The sequence below is a fragment of the Haemaphysalis longicornis genome, unplaced genomic scaffold, assembly GCF_048455015.1.
Source record: "Haemaphysalis longicornis isolate Haplotype H1 unplaced genomic scaffold, Haemaphysalis longicornis Haplotype H1 scaffold_3, whole genome shotgun sequence".
Classification (NCBI taxonomy): domain Eukaryota; kingdom Metazoa; phylum Arthropoda; class Arachnida; order Ixodida; family Ixodidae; genus Haemaphysalis; species Haemaphysalis longicornis.
The window spans coordinates 25,523,040-25,538,437 of NW_027526335.1; the positions used below are offsets into that span (position 1 = coordinate 25,523,040).

A 15,398-nucleotide genomic window follows, 5' to 3' on the forward strand; every position below is an offset into this window, starting at 1 on the left:
AGCACATACACATATGCAAGATATGCAGAAAGAGGTCCCATAGTCAGTGACTGTCATTACAATTGTAAGGGCTTCTGGAGTGTAAGGAGACAAAGCCGGTTTTTTTTTTTTTTTCGTGCAGTTAGGAATGTGAAGTTTCGTGGACAGTGCACTTTGGCTTTGACCTCATGAATTTTTGACCTCTCGGGTTCGGAATTAATCTGATTGGTGAAGCACTAAAGGGCGACCCCTCTTGACGTCCGTGTACTCCTGCAATGCGACCGACAAAAGCGAGCGACGCGGTAGAACTCGCGTCGTGATCGATCACCGCGGCTTTGGAGGGCGCGATGCGGCCTATTAAAGGGACGAAAACCTAAGCAGTCATCTTTGTCGCTGGCATTATCAACTGTGGACGATCTCCTGTACTTCAGATCTTGTTCCAATTGGTGGTTGCGCAGACAAAGGTCGCTCTCGGTTTGCGCCGTGTGGCCTCGGCCCCTGGGCGCGCCGGATTTCGATATCCCTCCTTTCGCCCGCGTGGGATTTGAAGAGAGGCGATCTTTATTTACGAGCGCTTTGTGGGGCGCGGTTGCTCGGAGCGCGGCGATGAGTAATGGTCCCGCCGAGCGAAGAACCGCGGTCTCCTCCAGGCTGACCCGCGAGGCCCCAGGCGGCGGCGGCGAGCGAGATGCGCGCGGGCTTGGGCGGCCGCGTCCGACCCGGCACCACTTCCGCGCAGCGAGGCTCACGGTGCGATCACGCACCCGAGTAGGCGAACTCCCTTGTAGCGCCCGCCGCGCTCAGCGAAATTCCGTTGCACCTTAACGACGAGCGGGGGGTTAAATCCGCAACCTCCTGTAGTGGCGGTTCTCACTGGTGAGAGGCATTGTCGTAAGTAACGGAGGTGTATCGCGCGGGGAACTCGTTCGTTTTGCGGTCGTTGTTTAGCGGCGCTGCCGTCAACTCGGGAGATGCGCGGCGTCGAGAATGCTGCGGGGAATCACTCTCGAGGTAAGCGCATCGAGTGGCGGGTGGTATTTGGTTCCTTTTTACGGCCCCTCCCCATCTGCTATCGACCGGAACATTATTCCCGGACGCGGAAGAGCAGGTCGCGAGCGGTACCCGCTATCGGGCCGGCTTTTTGCGGCGACCGCTTGAGCCCGTCCTCCTCACCCTTCGGACCTTCCCGAAGGCGGTCGCTTTGCGGGCGCGCTATCTTCATTAATTGTAAGCGTGTTTTTTGTTGTTTTTTTTAAGACTTTCTTGGGCTACTTAAACGCAGAAATTTTGGTCTGTCCGTCCGTCCGTCGATGCAGCCACCCGGCCAAAGTGAAACAGGTTGCGCAATAGGTTTATATACCCACAGTCAAATCTATACGTCTAAGTCCAGTGTCAATGTTCATACTTGTCAGCATTGTTGAACAGGAACAAGGCATTACGAAAATATAAGGCAGAAAATCAATACGTAAGTGGTATTTACAGAGTTCCTTTATCAAAAACTTCATGGATGCTTAGTTTTTGCGATAGCAAATGAAATACTGCAGAAAGCTGTCAATCCTACTGCTTCCCGCGCTACTATAGCTCCGTGCGGCATTTAAGAAATCAAACGGCAACAGGAACGAAAGGTTCCACGTTCCGCTTGGAACGTTCGTGGAGTAGGGCAACGTGTTTCTACAAACCTTGTAGTAGGGTGCCTCGATTCACGCGCGTCTCTTGCTTACGGCAGCGCTGGCATCGAGGCATCCGACTTGGAGCAGTGGAACGCGGTAAATTTAAATTGACTTGAGCAAACCTCTAGCGTGTTATCGTAGGAGGAACAGCATGAGAGGTGAGCGGAAGAGAGAAGGGAGGCATTTACTTGGCAGGGGCGCCAGTCGACTATCGTCTTTCATCGACAGTCGCAACGAAACGAGCAGATACGCGGCCATTTTTTTAGAAGGGGAGGCGATTCTCAATCAGTTTGTTTCAGCGGAGACCACGAAACACGTCGAATTGAGCGAGATTTCGAGTAAAGCAGCTTTGTTACATCGAGGATTTACTTACGTAAAATGTCAGTGCAGTGCAGAAAGTCGTGGAAGTAAACGTATCGGAGCAAACTTTCGGCATACAGTTCGTGCCCACGTGCCAGGCCGTGTGGAGAAGCACCGAGTCGCTGTTTCATCCAAATTTAGCCTGCACTTGCCTGTTTGTCTGCTGCGAAATCAGGAAGGCTGTAGTTTGCCCTGACCCTGGTTTTTCTTTCTGTAATTGTGGACCACTTTTACACACCGCTTCTTCACGGCTTGAAGTCTCAAAGGAGGCGTTCCGGAGCCTCCATCAAGAGTTTCCCCCAATGGTCGCCTTCATCGTCATCGGACTCGCGCGTTTCACCGCAACTGTTTCGTGCGCCCTTTCCAAGGAGTTCGGTGCCTGTGCGTTCGAACTCCGTCGTCTGTGGCATGGTCGGCAACCTGGGGGCCGCATAATACTGCCCCCAGCACGTCGTCAGAGCCCCCAACTCTGTCACTTCGCATCCGAGAGCCGCCGACGTGCCAGTTTTCACCTCAAATGCGGTGAGACGTACGGGAGACAAGAACCGACAATTGATCGCTTCCAGTTTTCATTGTCCCCCATCTTCACACCTGGCCGGATTATTGTCGCTGAACTTAAATTCACGAAATTTTCTCTGCCTGCAAAGCACCCCTCCCTTTCCTTCCCGATCTTCCGTCCGGCCCCCCCGCCGTGTCGGCCTCGTGCAACTCGGCCCAGCACCTCAAAAGGTTGCCTGCGGCGTCGTTCCGTGGTTTGTTCTTTCAACATAAATTGTTCGAGCCGATGGTGCTTCCGAAGCTCCCAGGGACTCTACATTGGTTAAGAGCTTGCTCTCCCCAAATTGTCCCCGCGGCTCCAGAGGTGCTCACGTACCGAGTCACGTATTCAGGATTTCGACTCAATCTGCAAGTGTTGGTGTTATTTGACAACCTCCCTCGTCACGTTCCCCGGCGCTGTGTAACCCCCGTGTCATTGCAACAGTTGCGCCGGGGCCTGGACCGCGGCCTGGAAGCGGGAACCGTCTGTTTCGTTACCTCGCTTCGGAGCTTCCGAAGGGAAAAGCGGCGGCGGAAGAGCTGCCTGTGTGGGTCATGGACTCGGCGGCGGCGGCGGCGGAAAGCGCAAGTGGCCGCCGAGCCGCTCCTCTGCTGGCGCCGTGCCCGCTTTGTTGGCCTACGCTCCCCGTCGAGGAAAAGAAGTGCTCACCACCGCTACTACCACTTCTCTTTCCGACCTTGACCGCCGCGCTGGCTGCGGGCCGTCCCCTCCTTCCAAGGAGCGCGGTGTTCCGTGTGTGCTTTCGGGAAGCTTGTTTTCGCGGGGCGGGGAAGAAGAACGTTACCTTTTCGGCGCCGATCGCGCGAAGAAGTCGTTTCGCCTGTGGGTCGGCGTCCCTGTTTTTACTGTATGGTGCAGCTTTCGTGTGCTCTATCCTGAAACGGCGCATACAACAGGCCACCGTTAGTCGCATTTGAGTCTGCAGGTCCGCTTTGGTCGGTTATGGACTCTTCGACGTCGGGGTGTGAAGTTGCGTATGTTGAACTAACCCAGACAAACCCGCATGCTGGCACGAGGGAAACGACGGCAGCTTTTTAAGAACGTTTGTTTTCGGTAAGGTCGACAATCTTGGTGGAGCCATTGTGGCCTTGGGTGTATGCCGCCTAGTGCCAGGAATACTGGGTGTCGCGGGAGACTTTCCTCTTGATGGGAAGTCATCCGTCTTTCTTGCTTTGAGGTGGTCATCCGATGTGTTTGACCCAAGAGTGTGTCATTTGGTCCATAACATTGTGTAGTGCCAAACGCGGGCAAGCTCAGGGAGTATTTCTGTGCTTGTCCGTGTTTTGCTCTACATGAAGCCATGGATCACCGATAGCGACTAGCCCAAATCCAAACTCTGTTCACGTGGTGCCGGCTGCGCGCGCTTCTGTGCAGCGGCCCACATCTGTAAGGAAATCAGCGTGTTAGGGAGGAAGAAACGTCTCCTCGGGACACTTGTTCGTTGCGTCTATGATTAAAGGTAAACAGATAGGCCATTCTCTGAGAGTCCTCCGAGACGATGCTTTCCGTGGAACCTTCCCTCAGTGCATCGCCCCTAGGGGGACAAGACCACGCCTTCGCGTTCTCATTTCTAACAGTCACTGATGTTGGGGCATCGTCTTTCCTTCTCCGTGTACGTTATGGCCTCCCGTGATGGGGTCGCGTTGCGTCAACAGGGCGACAAACTCGCCTAATGGAAGCGGGAACTCGCCCTTATTTATTGAGAGCTCTTTCCTGGCGCAGTGCGTGCGTGCGCGCTCGGCGGCGACGCACACAGGGAGCGCGACCACCCGCTGCTTTGGCGTCTGTTCAGCCGGGGACGACGCTAGCGTGCCACGGCGCCGCCTCGCTTGGTGTGGCGTGCGCCGTGGCCTCAAACGCCGAGAAAGCAAAGAAAGAAGGGCCGAGTTGCGTGCCCCCTTCCTTCGCCTCGCGGGAGCCAACTGAAGCGCGCGATCTCGAACCCAACCCTTCTTCTCTTTTCAGCCCCAAACCACCTCAAGGCTCTCCGTTGCTCCCCTCTCTCGGTCTTGTCGCTTTCCGCGCTCCCCCCTCCCGCTACCAGCACCCGGGGTCCGCAGCCACTGCGGAGAGGGGGGGAGGCTGCGAAACCCTTTACAGTTCCGTTATTTTCGTCGCGCGCGCGGCGTGGCACCCCTGGCTGGTGGCCGCCGCCGCCGCTGCTGTGCGGGTGCCGCGCTTCGCGTTGTTTACCCGCCTCAAAGCGAGCTGCTCGCAGAGATCGGGTCTTCTTGCCAGGGGGCCTAACTTTTTGCCCCGCCGCTACCCCCATCTGCCTGGCCGTTCTTGGGACATCGCCTCCCCCTGATTCGCTTCCTTGCAGACCAAGCGTGCCGAAGTGCTTCCTAGCTCCCGAATCAAGGAAAACTCCCCCTAGCCGCTTGTGCCAGTCGCCGTTTGTGCGAGTCTATGTGCCTCTGGGCTTAAGTTTAACAATGTTGGCGGTGGCCTTTTCATCGAGCGGCCGTGGTCTAGGGATGCGCCGTGTTGCTGTCTCCCAACCCGTACGACATTCAGAGTGAGCCCATATGTGCCGTCGCGCTATGTGCGCATTCGGCGCATCTGTTTTCCGCGAAAATGTTTAGTTTCGCGTCACCGTAACAGCACTACTGTGTACGTCATCGTTTTACCTGGTTCCAACTAAATCGCACACCTGCTTTTGCCCCCTGTCTGCTTCCCGCTCTGCCTCCTAATTGCGCCATTTTCAAAAAAAAAAAAAGAACTAAAGAAAATCCAGCACGACTGGTATGACAGCGCCGTCGGTGACTCTTGTGCTGCGATTATTTAGCAATGGTCACAATTAAGACAAGTGCTCCAGTGATTAGCTTTCATTTCCCTCCTTTCATTCCTTAAGACAGGAAGACCAGTGGTCCGAGAGTAAAATTTCAATAAACCAATCCGTCGTCTTCTTTTTTTTTTCTTCCTCTTTTCCGTAACTGAATTGCACTAGTGGCTGAAACTACGCGTGGCCACCTTGTTAGGCGTGATTTGCAGGTTAACCTTCACCGAGTAACTTTTATTTAGCGTGCACATATAAAAGCACTGGCCGCTCTTCACCTCACGTAGCACCCTGGACGCGACGAGTCGTTGAAGGGAAGCGTTAGACCGATGGCCCTGGCCAGCGTGTCAGTTGTTCCCCTTGGACGCGGCGATTGGTAACTGATGTTTCTGCGTCGACGTGCAGAAGAACCGCGGAAGTTTCGAAAGTTGAAACGGTGCGCATTTATTCAACGCCCGAGCGGCGCACCTTCTCGTCAGCTGTGTTAATAGTCGGAACGACATTGGGTGCCTAACAAGGGCATTGACGGCACGAGGCGAGGGAGGCCCGCTTGCGTCACCGGGGCGGCGGCGGCCGACAGATGTTGCGCGTGCGACGCGCACAAGGGGCCGTATCAAACGCCACGCGCGCCGCTCCCCTTTGCTCGGTGGGCCTCCTCTTGCGAGACTCGGGTTTTGTGAAGTGTTCTCCGCGGTTGCGCGCTGAAAAGCGACGACGAGTTCGGTCGGTGGTTCGTGCGCGATGCACGCGACCGCCTGCACGCAAACGCGTGCCCCCGCGTCGTGTTCCTCGTTGAGGCGAGTGTGTGTCGCATCAGGTGGCGGGCCTCTTGCAAGCTGTAAGCAACACTTACATCGCTAAGCGGTCGACGTGAAACCGGCTGCGGCGTAGAACCTTGTCGCAGCTGCGGGACCGGGGTGCTGATACAGGAGGCTGTTTACTTTCTGGTGGCCGATTGCAGTCAGACGCTGCCGTCGTTAGGCGGACGGTGGGTGCTCCTAGCTTAGTCCTTGTCTTCCCCCCTTTCGATTTGGTACTCTACAAACTGACTGAGCTCTACAAACTGGCTGAGCTCATAGGCGTTGCCGCCACTGTACGCTCTACGAGCGCCCGTAAATGCTGCCGCTGCGCACTGCTGTCTTGAAAACGCCATTCCAATGACGCAAGTATCAACGTTGGTTGTTGCGTCGCCAAACGGGAGTTGGTGACGCCAGTGCGGTGTTTTTAAAGCGTAGCATCACTGCCGTCTGTCACGACACCGGTATTGTTGTTCAGCGCGCTAACTCGATCGTGTGCGCATGTCCGAGCGATGGACGTCATAACGGGAATGTCATGGCAGGGAGCAGGTCATAACAGTTGCATTGACGCTGCGTTCGTCAAATAATAACTCCCGTGCTCACGACGTTTGGTTTGTGCAAGAAGCCTCCCGAGCTGTTATCGGGATACCTCTACTGCGCTTCGTCGCTTAATCACTGTTTTCAAATAAGAACTGCCGTGTTCACGACGTTTAATTATGCAAGACGCCCCCCAAGGTGTTATCGGGAACCCTCTACTGCGCTTTGTCTCTTAATCACTGTTTTCGACACGCAAGATTACGAGTTTTATTGTCGCTCCGTATGTGTCGGCGGGCCGACGGTTCGTCAAAACTCAAACCCGGTGCACTGCACAAATCACGCGGCGATGCCGCCGAACATAATCCAGGTTCGGCAAAACTCAAACCCGGTGCACTGCACAAATCACGCGGCGATGCCGCCGAACATAATCGAGCGGCCGCCACTACGAGAAGCGATGAGTCGTGCCCTCGGGGTAAACGTGCGGCGCTCAATTTTGCGCGCAGAGCAGCATTCTCTGGCGGCGGGCATTGTTTTGAGAGGGACGCAGCGGCCATCATCTGGAAAGGTCGATACTCGCCGTTGCTCTCGCAGGGGGTCTCCGTTCTGCGTGACGTCACTGCGGGCGAGTCGTTGCCCGAGCTTAGTTGCGCATGCGCGGACGTGCCGCCTTCGCTATCTTTACGACCTTGACGTGCCTCCGTAGAGGTCGCAACGCCCGATGACCCACTCGATATGCAAGACCGTATGACGCCCACAGGCGTATCTCCGTGAGGAGATTACAATTAGACAAGGCCGTTGCATGGCGATTTATTTGTACTTTTACTTCGGTGCCAGCGAATTTGTTTTCCGATTGATGGTCCCGCACCAAGGCTATGTGCCGCGTAGCAACAAAAACGGGACAGTCTTGCTACTGCGGCCTGTTGCGAGAGCGCTGCATGTTCTATCGCTTTGCGGCCTCGCGAGGAATTTGCACCAGTGAGTGCGATGTTTCTGAAGCCGCACTTCGTTTAGTACTTCAAGTGCGCGCGTAGCTTGTCAATCGGCGTTTGCAGAAGCGCCTGCTGTTGCGGAGAAATTGAGGTTACAGTTCCGCATGCTCGTGGTTCTTGAACTAGGCATGCTTTGTGGACCTGCTCGCGCCTGCCAGCGATTAGGGCGGCGAGAGCCAGCCCAAGGGGCATGAAAGCGCGTCGTCCGGTTCCGTAGATGGTCCGAACGCGAGACGGGCCTGAAAAGCTTCGGCCCCCTACCTGTACACTAATGCGGACATATTTGTGGACACGTAGAGCGAAGCCTTGAGCCGCTCTCCTCGCATTCCGGCCGGCTGATGTGGAAACTGCGGGGCGCGTCTTTTTCTCGGCGCATTGCGTATCGCCGCGGCCTTGGCGAGCCACGCAGCCGAGACCAATGCGATGCGTGTCCCCTGCCAGATGCTTGGCGGCCCCTGTTGGTTGTGCTGCACGACGAGGACGGGCCGTGGAATAGCGGCGCCCACTTGGGCTTCCCACTCGAGCGTGCTTGCAGGTCGTATCGAGCGGCAGTGTTGTCAGCGCATTTTCGAGAACTTCCTGCCCCGTTCTGGAATACGTAGTGGGCCCCACTTCGGGCGGAACACACTACCTATCCCAGCATGCACTGCGTGCCGTACCTCCTGGACCTTCGAACCGCCCAGTACGGGACGCGCCGCCTACCGCACAACGTCCGGAACGGGACAGGGAAGTTTTCGACGACGCCCGAACACTACCGCTCAGTGAACCGCTGAGGCTTTGAAGCATCCTCGAGTGAATTTGAACAGCGCCCGAGCGGGCGCTGCTTAAAAAATTAAAGCCGTTCCACTCAATGTGAAAGCTGTCAGAAGTGCAGAGCAGCGATTCGCCGTTATCCGCTTACTGCTACCGCCCCATGCAATTCAAATTTCCCGCCTTCGCAGTGCTCGCGCGCCCCCTGCCTGAAACTACGCCAGCGGCACTTCTGTTCTCTTTGTGCTTTTGTCTCCGCACGTGCCGGCGTTGCACTGCCACATTTTGCGTTTACTATCGTAAAAACCAACCCAACGGGCGTCCTTAACTAAAGGAACGCGGGTGCTGCCGGTTAATTACGTATATTTTTCCTCAAATGTACCTATAGTTTTCTTTGCGCTAAACAACGGCAAAATGTATGACAAGCGCCAGTGTTTCACGAGTTTCGAACGCTTATGACTATATAAACCGCTTGGCTTTCGAAGCCTCTGGGGTACGCCGCGAACAACAGCGTTATCCCGGGACGCCGTGTTGCGTGCGGGACTCCGGGGGCACCTCTGAACTCCGGCGCGCCTGCGCATCCCTGTCGCGTCGGAAAGACATTGGGAGGGGAGCCAAGGCCGAACAGAAGCAAGTGATTTAGACCGCCGGCTTTGTGTCCGGTCGGTAAAATAGGAACACGTGTCTTTGGGCAGCGGTAAAGAACGGCTGTCCACGGAACGCTCGTCCGGACGACGGAAGGCCTGAGGCCTCCTTCGTTCGGATGTAGCAAAGAATAAACGTCTCTTTCATCGTCACCGGTCCGCAGTCTGGCCTACCTCGCAACAGCCGTCTTGGTGTTCCATATACTTGGGTCAAGCGAGCGAGCTAGGACGACATGGCGAGCGCCTAATTACGCGGGCTTCTCTCTATTTCACGAGCAGTGGCATGCCAGACCTTTGCCGCGCTTTCCTTTTCCCTTTCATCTGCCGACCGAAGCCATGCTTCTTGTGTGCGTGTCGATGCGCAGTGCCGCTGGTACGCGGTCGTTGGGAGTGGGATCATATCGTGAGTTTCCCTTCGAAGACGGCACTGATTCCGACAAAGCAGATACGGCTAACAAAGTGCTAAACTAGAATAGCCCAAAGATGGTGGCCACTTCGACTGGGTGTAGCCCGAAAGAACCCATTCCCGTTTGACCCCTTCCCGTTTGAACCCATTCCCGAAACGCCCTTCCCGCTTGACCCGTGCCGTGTGCGCCCGTTCCCGGAACGACCTTCCCGTTTGGGCGCTTCCTGTTTCAGCCCGTTCCCAAAACGCCCTTCCCGTTACAACCCGCTCCCAAAACACCCTTCTCATTTGAACCCGCATCGTTGCAACGCATTTGAATTTCTGAAAATATGCGTTACCGTCTTCGAAACTGTCCCCCAAAATGCGCTTACAAGCAATTGATGGGCCATGCACTAAAAACACGTATGCAGCAATTTTTCCGGAATCGACTGATATTTCTGGCCGATAAATGTTTACGAATGTCTTAGGCCGATACTGCCCTCTTGACAAAATATTTGTAGCTGCGAAAGTGTACTAGAAAGATACCCAATATCTCGAGCAATGCACGAATTGGATTTTTATGCAGTTGGAGTCCGTACGTGCGGCTGAAATTTATTTATCAGCCGCTCTTATGCTCATTGTTTGGAGCGTAGCTTTGTCTTCGGGTTCGAGAGATTTATGGATCAAAGTGCCTTTCCTACGTGAGTAATGGGCAGATTTTTTTTTTTATTTACCGATACTTTACGGCCTGGTCGTGCTCATGCAGGGGTGAACATAAAAACACATCAGTATTGGTTGGCGTCGTTTAAAAACGCCCCACACAAATAAATAAAAGACATAAATATGTAATAGACGCAAAGGGGTCCGAAAAAACAAGAATATGCATTCGTAATGTATTCCAATTTTAAAATACGGCGATTCAACCAGAACACATATTTACAATACGTGGGGAAAATTCTTCTAACGATGCTGAGTTCACTGTTCGTTCAGTTAACTTATTCCAGTAATAAATTGCAGGAGGAAACAAAAAGAACTTTCAAATAGTAATTCAGCTGATTGGAGGTCTTACTTGATGTCTTCGCGCCGAACGCCTGAAAGGCCCTTAGAGGTAGTATTCTCGCGGCAATTTTAAGTTTCTGTAATAAAGAAAATTTAGGCTAGAGACGACCCTGCGCTGCTTAAGTTTCTGAAAGTTTGCCTTATTATGCATATTGAGTACGCTAGAGTGAAGAGAATAAACAGAATCAATAAAACGCAAAGCTAACTTTATAATTTTCGCCGCTTCTCATGACTGCGATTTTTTATAGCCAGATGTGGCATATGTATCAAGATACATAGGGTTACTTTATTTTTATACATCTTTTTATCTTTTATAGTTTTCATCTGTTTCTTTTCGAATTGCTGTACACTAGCGCTATTATAACGATTAAATGTGTTAGTGCGCCAAATGCGATTTCTTTCAAAGTGAGGGTGTTTTTGCGATTTTTTATTTGTCACTTCTGCGGCGCCTTTCTGGTCTTTTTGATTTTATCATTTTTTGGTTTGTTAATTTAAAAGATTTGTTTTATAATTTAAAAGATTTGTTTATTAATTTGTTAATTGTGAATTTGTTTGTTAGGTTTTGCTAATTTAACAGATTTGTTAATTGGTATGACGAATTGTAACCAAATGTCGTCGTCTCTAGATTCAAAAAGTGAAGCCCAGGTTTGAAAAGCAGTCGAGGCCCCGCCGCGGTGGCTCAGTGGCTAAGGCGTTGCGCTGCTGAGCACGAGGTGGCGGGTTCGATTCCCGGCCGCGGCGGCCGCTTTTCTGATGGAGGCGAAAAGCAAAAACGCCCGTGTGTACGAGATTTCGGCGCACGTTAAAGATCCCCAGGTGGTCAAAATTAATCCGGAGCCCTCCACTACGGCGCGCCTCATCGCCTGCGTTGCGTCGGCGCGTTAAAACCCTTCAATCAATCAAATCAATCGAAAAGCAGTCGAGGACTCTGGATGTACTGAGTATGCTATCGCAGCGGCTGTGAACAAACGGAAATAAATGAAAAACAATATGAAAATGTTTTTATAACGTTTCATAAAGTGGGTGCGTTATTCCGGGAACGGGCTACAGAGGAAAATACGAAACGGGAAGGTTCTTTCGCCCCGGGTTGAAATGGGAAAGAACAAACGGGAAGGTTGAAATGGGAATGGGTTCAAACGGGAACGGGCCAAGTGGGAAAGGGCGAAACGGGAAGGTCGTTTTGCGCCGGGTTGAAACGGGACGGAACAAGCGGGAAGGGTGAAATGGGAATGGGTTCAAACGGGAACCTCCCCTTCGACTCCGTCAGGGAATGGCTGCTATCGGCTGGAAAGCAACCCGCGCCCGTCCTGGCGAAAGCGTCACCCAGTGGGGAAAACACGGAGGAAGAGGAGGTGATAGCGTGGACCTGCGTTGTCGCCGAGTGGACTTGGGGTCCCACCGGGGCCGACCACCGGTGATGAATCGCTTGCACGAGTTCTTTTTTTTTTTTTTTCGAGGCAGCCGAGGCCGGCGTCAATTAGTTTGTCCTGACTGCGCCTGGCTTTGTTCAGTCGTGCGTCGGCCACGCTTGGCCGAGCGCGGCTGCGGCGCCGAAGGACGGGGTGGGCAAACGAGGAACAACCCGCCCAATATGCGAGGTCAGAACTTTCGTGGCCGAACGAAGCGTGGTTATTAATTTCGTACACTTTCTTCCCCGTCTCGACTGTTCGCCCCAACGTGGACGAGACAGGCTCTCCCGCTTTTATCCGAGCAATGCTTCGTTGCTCGTTTGGCCATCTCCTGTACTGCGTACGCCCTTAACCACCGGTCGGGAAAAGGGCTCAAGCGCATGCAGTGTGCGTGGTCTGGCTATTTGGAGCTTTCGCCCCTTGACAGTAACAGACTGAATTAAGATGCCTTACGTGGCTGTCCATTTGGTTATTAAAGACGATAGATAGTCTTTCTTGGGCTACTTGAACGGGAAAATTTTGGTCTGTCTGGCTGTCCGTCTGTCACTCGATTCAGCCGGCCGAACTGAACACATGCTGCGCAATAGTCTTATATACTCACAGCCAAATCTGAACGTCTAAACGTGGTTGTAATGTTTATACTCGTCAACATTGCTAAACAAGAACAAGACATTACGCAAATATAAGGCAGAAAATCAATACGTGAGAATATTTGCAGAGTTCCTTTATTAAAAAATTACGAGTGCTTGGTTTTTGCCATAGCAAATAAAATACTACATCAACTGCAGAAAACCGTCGCCTGCTGTTGCCCGCGCCACCTGGCGGAATTCGAAAAACGGCAACAGCAACGAAATGTTCCACCAGACATTCCGGAACGCTGGTGGAGTGGTGCAACGCGGTTTATAAACGTTTTAGTCGGGTGCCTCGATTCACGCGCGTCTCCGCCGTACGGCAGCGCTGGCATCGAGGCACCCGACTTGGAGCAGTGGAACGCGGTAAATTTAAATTGACTGAGCAAACCTCTGGCGTGTTATCTTTGAGGGAACGCGAGACGGGTGAGGAACAGCATGAAAGGTGAGCGGGAAAGAGAAGGGTTGCATTTACTTGCCAGGGGCGCCAGTCGACTATCGTCTTGCGTCGACATTTGCAACGAAAGGAGCAGATACGCGGCCAGTTTTTTTTTTATTTGGTTTGTAATTGGCGCTGATAGATAATGCAGGAGACAAAACTGGTATTTCGCGCGTTTAGTCCCTTTGTCTAAACTGAGCCGCTTTTTTTTCCCCCGCTTGTGTACTGAGATTCGATACTTTACGCACGAACGCGTATTCGCGTGAGACCTTGTACGACCGGGGAAGAAAACACTGGCGACTTCGTGAAGTTTGTGCCCGCGCGCACGTTTTTGCGATGTTCGCCCCTCGTTCGCGACCGCGGCACGCAGCGGCTTTTTTCAAAGGAGCGCGAAGCAAAAGTGGACTTGGCGGCTGTGGCGATGCCGCTTTGCTTCGCGGAGGGAGTGTGTGTGCAGAAGGCGTGCGTCCCCGTGACCTCGCGCTCGACGAGGAAACAGACCAGCGCTCGCGGCTGATCAAACAGCGCTGACCGCGTGCGTCGCAACGCTGCTCAGGCGCTCGTGGGCATTATTTGCCCCGCTTCGATTGTGTGTGTGTGTGTTTATGTTCTTATATATAGACTCTCCATTACTACAACAGGAGCAGAAAAACAGCCGCGAAGTAAACATGGGCGAATCGACGAACGAGGGAGTAGCGAATTGCATACAGAGGACGGTGCATAGCTCGGCGGAGATATACCAGCCTGGCTGTCTGAATCAGTGGGGCGGGCGGGTGGAAGGGAGAAGGACGTAATCGCGTAAATCAATCCGCGGCCGGCGCATGTATAGGAGAGCAGAATCGCCTTTTCCTTTTTTCTTATTTCCTTGCCTTCTCTAATAGCGTTTCCTTCCTTTCCTCGGACTAGTTAGTGCGCGCATACCGCCACGGCGGATGGCCTGTCGCGCGCGTTAATTGGAAGTAATTAATGCGGGCAAGTTTCGCGGCACGCTTGGCTGGCGGCGCGGCTGACGTGTCCCCCTTTCGCTACGGTCTCGCATCGTGCGACAGGGTGTGCGAGCGGCTGAACCGTCTCGTTGCTCTTGCTTGTGCGCTCGTCGGCGTCCGACGTCATCCTCACTTTGCCCCGAGCGAACCAACGCGGGGCGTGCCAATTAGGAATCGGCGTGCGGATCGTTATTCGACCGCCGTTGCGACGCGGATGGCTACGTAGTAGCGGTATTGCGTGGTAGTGTCAGTCGCACCCTGGTGGGATGCTGCTTGACAAGACACGGCGTGGCTCTTTTAGGTGCGACCAGAGTCCTTCAATGCTTTTCAAAAGCATCGAAGGACTCTGGTGCGACTAAGAGGTTGTGCTGCCGAAACGGGTCAAGTGCAGTCTTCTACAAAAACCAATGGGATTCCGAATCTCGTTGTTAACGTGATCTGATCTCTGAAACAATAAACCTGCTCCGTTGATCGGCCCATTGAGATTTCGAATGTCGTAGTTAAACGCAATCTAATCTCCGAAGCTACAGTCCGTGTGCCGTCCCCCCCCCCCCCCTCAACAAGTAACACTTCGGCGTATTCGACGCGCTGTTTCGAAAGCGTTATATGATGCTAATTTGCGCGGGAAATTGTTATGTAAAGGTGTGTGGTGCTGTAACTAATGTGTTTAACACATTGACAAGTTCGTAACACGTTATTATGCAATTCTAGGCATAACGTAGCCCCGTATTGAAGTGTTTGTTCCGTCCACTGCGTGCGTGAAAATGCGAGGGACAGATGTATTGAGCCAGAATTGCGTTATTGCGAAGAAAAAGAACTGTGCAGTTCTAACATAGAAATCGAATTCAAAGTATGGTCTACAAGCAATCAAGCTAAACACCGACGCTTATTAATTAAATCCTAATTGCGAGGGACAGATGTATTGAGCCAGAATTGCGTTATTGCGAAGAAAAAGAACTGTGCAGTTCTAACATAGAAATCGAATTCAAAGTATGGTCTACAAGCAATCAAGCTAAACACCGACGCTTATTAATTAAATCCTAATTTAGTGCCCGGATGGGCAGGGCTATTCTTCTGCAACATGGCTATGTTTGTGAAAATCCTACTGTAGCGGGGGAATATTTCGACATAAAATTGTTCCTTCTTCGCCGGCAGTATTTGTTCGCTGGAACTGCTTTGCCGTGTTCATTTGTTCAGATCTAGTTTGCATAAGAACGGTGCCTGGATTAATTCGTTTTCTCTGTCTCTTTTTCGAACAGGGGCAGCAGTCTTCAGGATGACCTGGAGATGAGCGATAGCGACGATGATCAGGTGAGCGTCCCCAAGAGCATCGCAGTTATTTCGTCGTCCGCCGATTGGTTCCTGTGACCTGTTGCGAAGGTTAAAACCGATTAACGTTGGAGCAGACCGAAAAAAGAAATGTTTCG

At 52.9% G+C, this 15,398-nt stretch overlaps 1 protein-coding gene across 3 annotated transcripts in view; it reads left to right on the forward strand.

The window, feature by feature from the left end:
- LOC144174167 (uncharacterized) overlaps positions 1-15,398 on the forward strand; it is a 239,773-nt gene that overhangs the window by 200,826 nt on the left and 23,549 nt on the right. For all 3 annotated transcript variants that reach the window (XM_077702674.1, XM_077702672.1, XM_077702673.1), the window contains exon 10: positions 15,231-15,282. In XM_077702674.1, the coding sequence (XP_077558800.1) occupies positions 15,231-15,282 (52 nt within the window). The remainder of the gene's footprint in view (positions 1-15,230; positions 15,283-15,398) is intronic.